This window comes from Limulus polyphemus, unplaced genomic scaffold, assembly GCF_000517525.1.
Source record: "Limulus polyphemus unplaced genomic scaffold, Limulus_polyphemus-2.1.2 Scaffold366, whole genome shotgun sequence".
In the NCBI taxonomy this organism is placed as follows: Eukaryota; Metazoa; Arthropoda; class Merostomata; order Xiphosura; family Limulidae; genus Limulus; species Limulus polyphemus.
The window spans coordinates 523,720-534,248 of record NW_013665976.1 but is presented as its reverse complement, the minus strand read 5'-3'; the positions used below and the strand labels follow the sequence as shown (position 1 = coordinate 534,248).

At 36.1% G+C, this 10,529-nt stretch overlaps 1 protein-coding gene across 2 annotated transcripts in view; it reads left to right on the top strand.

Moving 5' to 3' along the window:
* LOC106457732 (homeobox protein cut-like 1) overlaps positions 1 to 10,529 on the top strand; it is a 177,134-nt gene that overhangs the window by 105,384 nt on the left and 61,221 nt on the right. For both annotated transcript variants that reach the window (XM_013917178.2, XM_022383746.1), the window contains exon 3: positions 5,007 to 5,065. In XM_013917178.2, the coding sequence (XP_013772632.1) occupies positions 5,007 to 5,065 (59 nt within the window). The remainder of the gene's footprint in view (positions 1 to 5,006; positions 5,066 to 10,529) is intronic.

The following is a 10,529-nucleotide window of genomic DNA, read 5'->3' as shown; positions in this document are numbered from 1 at the left end:
AACGCCCTCACGGCTGAAAGGGCGAGCATGTTCGGTGTGACAGGGATTCGAACCCGCGAACCTCAGATTGCGAGTCGAGTGCCTTGACCACCTGGCCATGATGTGTTAACGTATCATTAGAAGAATCGCTTTCACTATACCCATGTGAAAACGCAACACAGAGCAATATACATTGAATAAAGTCTCCAAAGCCGTGATATCACTACCTATTTTTCGTCGATTGTTAAAAGAAGTTTATTACCCTGGAAGTTATTAGTGCATTATTTATTGATTTCGTTTCTTTCTATTCGGATATTTTCTTCTTTTTCTCTATGTGTACTTAAACTTACTTCACTCCTGCTCTTAATGCCGTTATTATTTTCCCCCAAAAACATATTTGCAGTAATTTTTCAAATGTGTCATTTCTTTCCATTAAACCTAATGTATGTTATACGTGAATGAAAGTCCCTATTTGTGAGTATTTGATATTTGTTTTTCTTTTACTTTTTCCTCCGCACAATAGCAGTGGGAAAACTGCCAGTCTGCCTTTATTTCTATTTATTATTGACAGTGGACGAACTAACTTTACAACCGTTGGACTTGGGTTTCAGGGTAGTACCTGAGTTACCGAACAGGTGACCATAATTTGATTCTTCTTACCACTACAGTTTTTGTACTTACACCTTTCACACTCCGGTTGATATCGAGTTACTGTAAAGAATCTGCACTGCCATTATGCAACAACCTTCATCAGTCATTGATTTCATATTATGCAAGCAACACATTTAAGCATATTTGTCAGAATGACGTCCACGACAAGAAATGTTTTATTACTGTACAGCGCTTACAAATCCATAAATACAAATGAATATATATACAGAGTATTTTATGATATGTTCAGCCTCAGGTGGTCCAAGTGAGCATGTGCTTGAAAAGCGATAGTCATAACCGTAATGAACTTGGTGACACTCGTATATAAAGGTTCCACGTGTAAGCTGACATCCAGTTTAGCTGAAAGGCTTTTCATGTAAGCTGAAGTCCAGTTTATCCGACAGGTTCCACGCGTAAGCTGAAATCCAGTTTATCCAAAAGGTTCCACACGTAAACTGATATCCAGTTTATCCAAAAGGTTCCACAAGTAAACTGATATCCAGTTTAGCTGAAAGGCTTTTCATGTAAGCTGAAATCCAGTTTAGTCTGAAAGGCTCCACACGTAAGCTGAAATCCAGTTTATCCGAAAGGTTCCACACGTAAACTGTCATCCAGTTTAGCTGAAAGGCTTTTCATGTAAGCTGAAATCCAGTTTATCCAACAGGTTCCACGCGTAAACTGAAATCCAGTTTATCCGAAAGGTTCCACACGTAAACTGTCATCCAGTTTAGCTGAAATGATCCACATGTAAGCTGACATCCAGTTTAGCTGAAAGTCTCCACACGTAAACTGTCATCCAGTTTAGCTGAAAGGATCCACATGTAAGCTGACATCCAGTTTAGCTGAAAGTCTCCACATGTAAGCTGACATCCAGTTTATCTGAAAGGTTCCACGTGTAAGGTGACATCTAATGTGTCTGAAAAGTTCCACGTGTAAGCTGACATCCAGTTTAGCTTAAAAGGTCCACATGTATACTGATATCCAGTTTATCTGAAAGGTTCCACGTGTAAGGTGACATATAGTTTATTTGAAAAGTTCCACATACAAGCTGACATCCAGTTTATCCGAAGGGCCCCACATGTAAGCTGACATCCAGTTTATCCGAAGGGCCCCCACATGTAAGCTGACATCTAGTTTAGCTGAAAGGTTCCACATTCAAGGTGACATCCAGTTTATCTGAAAGGTTCCACGTGTAAGTTGCCATTCAGTTTATCTGAATGGTTTTACGTTTAAGCTGACATTCGGTTTAGTTTAAAGGTTCCGCGTGTAAGTTGGCATTCAGATTAGGTTTACAGACAAATAAGCTATCATTTCTATAGGATAGTAAGCCTTTCTCCGAGTGTTATAGCATCAATGCTGAAAGAAGTAAAGTAGACAATGCATGATAGTTACCCTTATTTTACAAATGCTGCATCATACTCACCATAGATGTTTCTTGGGACGCCCATTTTTAGAATTGGATGTAGATCACAATTGAAAATACTAACTTCCAACGTTTCCCGCGACACTTACATTCGAAAATAATTATCCCACTATTGCACTTTTACTCTGAATACTGCAACTCGTGCATCGAAAAACAGCGAGTGGGTGGGGGAGTAGGAGGATGTAGCCTTCACTTGTGTTTTTTTTTCGGAGCCTACTCTCGGTAGCTAAATGCAGCTATCTTTTAAAAGACGTAACAAGGAGTATCACATGGACGTGATGTAGTGCTTTCATGGGCTTGTAGAACCAAGTTTGCACGTCTTGCTGTTCTGTGTCGTTTTATTCGGCGCCTTGCTTATTTACTAGCTCAAGTAGCCACAATATTTACACCTTACTTCAAACCTTTTCAGTTCAAAGGGGCACAAGTTCTTGTAACGGAAGCAAGGTTTAGAAAAGTCTGGCTTATGAGTCTTATTACATTAGAAATAACTATACAAAAGTATTATAATGACAATTAAATCATTCGGATGTCTCAAATCGTACGCTTTATTCTTGACATTAAAAGTCTAGCTCTACGATTGTTGAACAGTCTGCTTGTTTTTATTGACATTAAAAGTCTAGATCCATGATTGTCGTGGAAAGTGATTGTTGAACAGTCTGCTTGTTTTTATTGACATTAAAAGTCTAGATCAATGATTGTTGTGGAAAGTGATTGTTGAACAGTCTGCTTGTTTTTATTGACATTAAAAGTCTAGATCCATGATTGTTGTGGAAAGTGATTGTTGGACAGCACGTTTTATTCTTGACGATAAAAGTCTAGATCCATGATTGTTGTGGAAAGTGATTGTTGAACAGTACGTTATATTCTTGACGTTAAAAGTCTAGATCCATGATTGTTGTGGAAAGTGATTGTTGGACAGTACGTTTTATTCTTGTCGTTAAAAGTCTAGATCCATGATTGTTGTGGAAAGTGATTGTTGGACAGCACGTTTTATTCTTGATGTTAAAAGTCTAGATCCATGATTGTTGGACAGTACTTTTTATTCTTGACGTTAAAAGTCTAGATCCATGATTGTTGTAGAAAGTGATTGTTGGTCAGTACGTTTTATTCTTGGTGTTAAAAGTCTAGAACCTTGATTGTTGAATAGCTTTTAAGCTAGAGGAAGGACTCTTAATATTTTAGCTTAAAGCCTCCCCTTCCCCAAAACACACACACAAATCTTAGACACTCTGGCTGAGAACGCAACTTAATGATTTAATACAAATGTTAGATAATATACGCTCTGGGGTACCTTAATTTCATCGCAATTTGTTCTATATATATAAAAAAAAAATTGCTTAGTCTGGTGTCAGTACAGGGCTGCCACCTGTTACATATTTTACCGAACCATTCCTTAGTCAGAAGTAAAATGTAGCATTTCCGTTTCGGGTAAGAAGGAAACATAATTTGTTCCCCATTCTGCTTAGGATGAATCTTTGCATATTTTTTGTTTTAGACCTTATTTCCTCTCCTGATGAAAATGCTGAATATTATCAAACACCGGTAAAAGTGATCCGTATTTTCGAGCCGTTCAGGGGAAGAAATGAGAATATTTCGACATTTGCTGAGGCCCCCTTGAAATAGCTTTGCGAACCACAGTTTGGGAACTACTTGAACTAGCATTGTTCCTGGATAATAGTGAAAAGATTCCTAATAATTGATGGTTCTATTCATGAATTAAATACCAGAGTTAGATAACGTCGTATATATATATATATATATATATAAGTAAACCTAATAGCTGGTTCTGTTTGTTTTTCGCGATAAAAACAAGTTTGATTGTTTCAGAATTTCGTGAAAAGTTACACAAGGGCTACTAGCACCTATAGTCGTATGATTTCCTGCTGACAGAGTAAGGAAAGGCAAGCTGGTCAACAACACCCACCAACAACTCTTGGGCTGCTCTTGTAAAATATAATAGTATTCACGGTCCCAAAGTGAGATGAGCGTTTTTTGAGATAACGGGCTACGAAGCGTCAACCCTCGGATTCACAGTCCAGATACACTAACTATTTAGCCACTCCCGACCCACATAAAGACAGTGTGTTATGAATAATAGAATGTCTCACAATGTTTTTAGTTTTCAATAGTTCAGATTTATCATTTACAGAACATTAAGTGACAACAACTTTTGTTGACTGGCCAGTTATCAAAATGTTCAACTGTTATTACTCATGATACCGGACCACGTGGTTACACTGTTTGTTCATATGTTACTTTGTCGTATTATAAATATTTCTGTAGTTGCTAACTTACAAATAACACGAATTACAAACGTAAATGTGAGAAACAGTTTAAGATTGGTAGAGTTGTTAGATTTCTTTGTTTGTTGGTTGTTAAGCGCAAAGCTACACAATGGACTATCTGGACTGTGCTGTGGCCACCGCAGGTATCGAAACCCGATTTGTAGTGTTATAAGCCATCAGACTTACCGCTGAGCCACCAGGAGACAATATTGATAGAATCACTTCTTAAACTTACTATCACATTTATTAAACGTTAGAGGTTTATATATCTGTCCCACTGTGGGGTAACGGTGAGTCTACGGTCTTACAACGCTAAAATCCTGGGTTCGATTCCCCACAGTGGACACAACAGATAGGCTTGCTCTAGAACAAACAAAATCGTTTTATTTGTATAGTAACAAAAAAATAAACTTAACTGGAAAAGCAAAATTAAAAAAAAAAGAATAAGCCTTTCACTAAGCGCGAAAACACGTTCCATTTCTCTGAAGTCTGTACGTTAGAATATTTTCAAATTAAACATGTCGTAGGCAAAGAAGACATATATTTGAAAATTATTTGGTTACATTAGCAAAACATCGTGAATTGAACGCGTATTTATTACTTACTAACATTCAAAAAATGTTTTATCCATTCTGAGAACATACAATTCTGTTTTATTTTTCTGCCAGGACTGACAATCAATCAACCCGGAGGACCAGTACCAGAAAGAAAGGACGCTGATGTACAGGTAGGTTTTTAACTCTGAGATTAACGATAGGACCCATATACTCTAACGGTTTTTTTTACAACATTTTGTTTTTAACCTAATATGCACCAAATTTCTTGTGGTTCCATGACTTTGTTGGTCATAGGGTCTCCAAAACAAAACAAAAACAAAAAAACATTGCCATCAGTGTTGCATTTTATGTGTTTTCTTATAGCAAAGCCATTTCGGGCTATCTGCTGCGTCCACCGAGAAGAATCGAACCAGCATTTAATTTCTATCATCAACCTATCATTTCTTTGACGAAACCAATAAACGTCATTGGATATTTCTTTCCCCCCCCCCCTTTTCTGCAGAATCTTCATTGATAATGGAATTTGGGGCTATATTACATTTGGATCTGAATCACGGGATTATAAAGATATAAATATTAAAAGAATTATAGTGGCACAGCTGTTAATTGAATACTGTTTATAATTCCTGACTTTGGTAATAAACATAATATTTGTGTCCCTATTCTACTCATGGGCGTCGCTAGGTGCTTAAAAGATTCGGGGCTCAGGCCCAAAGGCGCGGAGATTTTCGGCGTTTCAGTATGATATCGATCATGATTTTCTATTCTGTTTTTTCAAGACACCAACTGGGAATTCGGTGTACTGCCAAATAGAATCGGGCACGGGGCCCTTGTACCAGTGCTTAGAGTCGCCTCTGATTCTATTTCTAATTCGAATGACCCCGTGGTATCAATTCCTTTTAATTCTTCAAAAATTAGATGTTCGTATCAATGCTAATTATTCAAATATTTTTACATTCTTCGTCCTTATTTTATCACGAGAAGTCAAAATCACGTGTCATATTATAATTTAACTAATTTAGTCTGTAAAAATCATATTTATTTAAGGAGTATTGGTTTGTAAAATCTGACTTTAAGAAAGAAGCTGGCCTAAAAGCTCATATTTTCAAATCATGATAAGATAGTATTTCTCTCTAGGGCAGAGAGGGGTAAATTTCCATATTAAACGTGAACGCGATAATTACTGACAATAATATATACAGATGGGGCAGTTGTCTTAAGGCCCAGAACCGTCGGGGCTCACCTAAACCAACTCAGTTCCAAAACATGAAAGATGCACTTCTAGAGTATGCGAAATTTTGAATTCCAGGGACTCGCGCTATAAATAGTTGCAACAGTATTGGCGCGGCAATCTTTGAGGTCCCCCTTGAGTTAACAACTACAGGCCTCCCATACTCCCTCTTCCGCATCCCCACTATAAGATTACACGAAGCAACGTGCTGTAACGTATTATTCTACGTACGAAACATTACTTAACACACGTAACAAAGTATTCCTGCCTCAGGGCCTTCATTAGGCTTACGTGTACTACTGAATAACACATCAACACATATCATGAGATAAAATGCAAGGATAATATAAAACGTGTTCCATACGTTACATGGTATAGGATGAAGATATAACACGATATGATGCATCAGCCATATAGAAAAAGCTATGAGTCACACAACATAGCATACAGCATATGGTCAAGTCAAATACAATGAGCACGTGATTTCATCCATCTTATGGTAACTGATGGGATAATAGAACATTAGATGCACGCGTCACTTGTTAAAAGACAATAGCAGCACAACACGAGACATTGCCAGCAATTAACGTGGATCGGTATCCATCCATACCGATTAAAAAGAAATGGTGGCACAAAATACCGGCAAAGAAGAAGAAGAAAGAAAGAAACGTTACACTGTTGCAAAACACACTGCCTACCCCTACCTCTTTAGTTTAACATGAAAATACGTTTGACTTTTGTGTCTGTGCAATCATAGCACAAATACATTTCAACTCGAGTCACTTCAAAAACACCTCCCTCTTTCCCAAGTATGTGCATACCGGCACTTTTTCAGAACCATTTTATACACTGGGCATTACTTATACGTCACGTGCTAAAAGAGATGAATAAGAACACACACACGTCATACTTTTATATAGAAGAATTACACAAGACATGGTACATTCGTTACGTTTAAGAAAGACGAAGATAACACAAAACACATCGTACCCACGTCACATGAGTGGGAAAGAAGATAACATAAAACATGATACTTGTATCTGTGTGGCTCCTTTGGAAAAGGTGCGGTAGTCGTTAGATATATCACGTGGTAATAAAGGGTAGGTAATTCAACACGTGATGCATACAGTCCTTGTGGCTGGAGCTCAAGTTTATTAAGATTGTCTCGCTCACTAGCCGGCAGTTTGCAGCCGTTAGACTTTGTAACTGTAATTCTAAACCATGCTTATATCTGAAGTTGGGCTACACACACACACCTATTCACAGAAAGTGGTTGGTTTTGGGCAGAAGCCAGAAGACGCACCAAATAAGCTTACACTGTAAAATAGAGACAGATAGACGTTTGTCAGGATTTATCTTCAGCACGACAGCTGCTAACAGGTGTGTATGGTCGTCAAACTTCAAAGCTTGTAGTTTGTTGGACTGAGAGAACGTACGGTTCGCTGCCTACAATCGTCCTCGACTACAACCAGAGAAGCTGTAGTATCCCTTACGTTACAATGTATTATTTAAATCTAAGGGTAAGGAAGAAATACAGGTCAGTACCATCACCATAGAGCTACTAATGGTGGCATCATTCTACAGTTATGGTTATTATATGTTTATAGTATAGTTAAAAAGGAGAGAAAAATATAACTGACTCTCATGATTAGACCATATTAAATGATGCTGTTAATAAAGTGTTTGATATTTGGAAGGTATCATAAATCCCTTCTGTACTACAGCACTTGCTGAGCATATAAGGTTATTCTGTGAGTTATGATATATTTAAACAATTTTTCTTATGCCATTGTTTTCGTACGAAACTTTACGATCAGTGTTTTATATCTGTGCGAACATCAGCCCATATTTCATGGTACTTACTACACTTTGAATATTTTTTTATGTAAATATTCAACCCAATTGTCACGTTAGTTACTATATATTGAATATTTTTAAAATGTACAAATATCAACCCATATTTCACGGTACTTACTATTTATTGAATATTTTGAAAATGTTCAAATATCAACCCATATTTCACGGTACATATTACACTTTTAATATTTTGAAAATGTACAAAAATCAACCCATATTTCTCGGTACTTACTATTTATTGAATAATTTGAAAATTTTCAAATATCAACCCATATTTCACGGTACTTATTACACTTTGAATATTTTGAAAATGTACAAATATCAACCCACATTTCACGGTACTTACTATTTATTGAATGTTTTGAAAATGTACAAACATCAACCCATATTTCACTTACTATTTATTGAATATTTTTAAAATGTACAAATATCAACCCACATTTCACGGTACTTACTACACTTTAAATATTTTTAAAATGTAGAAACATCAACCCATATGTCAAAGTACTTACTATGTATTGAACAATTTAAAAAAGTACGAATAACCACCAACCGTTATTGAATATATTAATTGCCATGTATAAACCATCAAGCTGTATCTCGCAGTATCACTCACTCAGTATTTCATTTATTTAATATAAAAGTCATAAGATAGTAGTCTAGACACAATGTAGCTGTCTGATATATATACCATTTTCCAGTCACTTTCATCATACTATGTATAAATGATAGCGGAAGGGTACTGTATAGGCTGAGGGTAATTTACTTCTCTAGTCGTGGGTACAGTCAATCTTGCAGACGTGTGCAAAGGTTTAAATATGTAGCACATGTGGTCGCCTATACAAACAGGTGTAGCAAGGAATTTCATAGAATAGATCAAATTTTATCAACCACATAGGACGTGCATATAGCTTAGGATATAATGAGACATGCGCTCTTTGCAAATGTCATCCCTACCATTTTGTTTGCATTGTTTTTGAAGGATTGATATTAGCCATCCCTACATTTACTTCCTTTTTGAAAAGTTTTTTTTTCCTTACTTATTTGCCCATTTTTGTTTTTTTTTCTAATGCAGTGTTTTAATAGACATAAGAAGACTGCGTTTATAACCAAGTTCTAAATACAATGAGGTTCCAACTGTACTATGTATTGTTCATATATTATTGGCTTGTAATTAATGTTTCATCCTGTATTTAAGCTTTATAAAGGAACACCAAATTTCTGTAAGAAAGCTAACTTCAATGGGTAATAATATCGTTTATGCTAATATTAGGATTTTTAAAATTACTACTAGTTATTAATAATCTCATCAAAAACGCGACTTAAAGGAGTGAAATCAAAATTGGCAGCCAAACTGGTAGCTACACTAATAGCATTGATAAGGATTTTACAGCAAATGTTGATTCATTAGTTAGCTAGGCCGCGTTTTTTGTTCAACTAGGGGCATGATGACCGCACCTTTTTTCACACCTAAGGTGTTTTTGATTAGATATCATTACTTTTTGTCAGTACACACCAACAAACCACAGCAAGTAAGAAAGTAAAACTTTATAGTAACCCACATTAGCTTTAGGATCGCAACCCTATTATTCGGAACAGACCTGTACTTTACAGTTTTTCCTCTGTAAAACAGTGTTAATAGTAACGCCATGGAATCTAGGATAATAGTTTCTTGTCATCACCCATATGCACTTGATACAGCGTATCAGGCATCATTATTTACGCTAATTGCTTAAGCTAATATCACATGACGCTAGACGCTCTTTAATTAGGATAATTTCATAAAATTTAGTAAATTTGTGCTGAAAGGTTGGCAATGAATAACCAATAATAATAATAATAAAACCTGTATGATTATTTTGAAAACTTGAACTAGAAACTGCTAATCTAGTTTGTTTGGCCTAACCAATACTTATGTGTATTCACGTCCTTTCACACTATACTTTTGCAGCTCTAAATCAGCCGTTTTTAATCTGAATGACAAAAACTAGAATTGGCCCACTTTTACTCTTAGGTGAAGCTGTAGTAACAATTTTAGACAGATATCTCACGTGATAAAACGTAGCGGTTTTTGTTGAATAACTTTGTACATGTGGCTTATATTTAGACCACATATGACACCTAATTGTAGGTTGTAAAGATCTATTAGTGTACTAAATTGGAATAAAAATCCATAAAAGTTAAATGTGTTTTTCATATCAAATAAAGTTTCCGTACTTCTGGTGCGAAGAAAAAATGGGAAACAATTCTATCAAAATTGTAGATTTTATATCTCGTGTATTTCGTAATGGATTGCCTTGAAATCTGGTACTTGAAGTAAGAGTCCAGAAGGGTCCACATCGACTGAAAATATGTGATAGTCTGTATTACCACAGTCTGACCTACAGAAAGGGGAAAATCGCTAATCCTATTTAATAACACAGAGTGTCCTGCAGACTGTTTTGTCCTGTTTTGATACTTATAAAAGCGGATAGTTCTTTTAAAGCTATGTCCCCTCAGTGAAATTGGTTGTCACCATCGTTTTGGTTTTTGAGTTATCGTGTAAT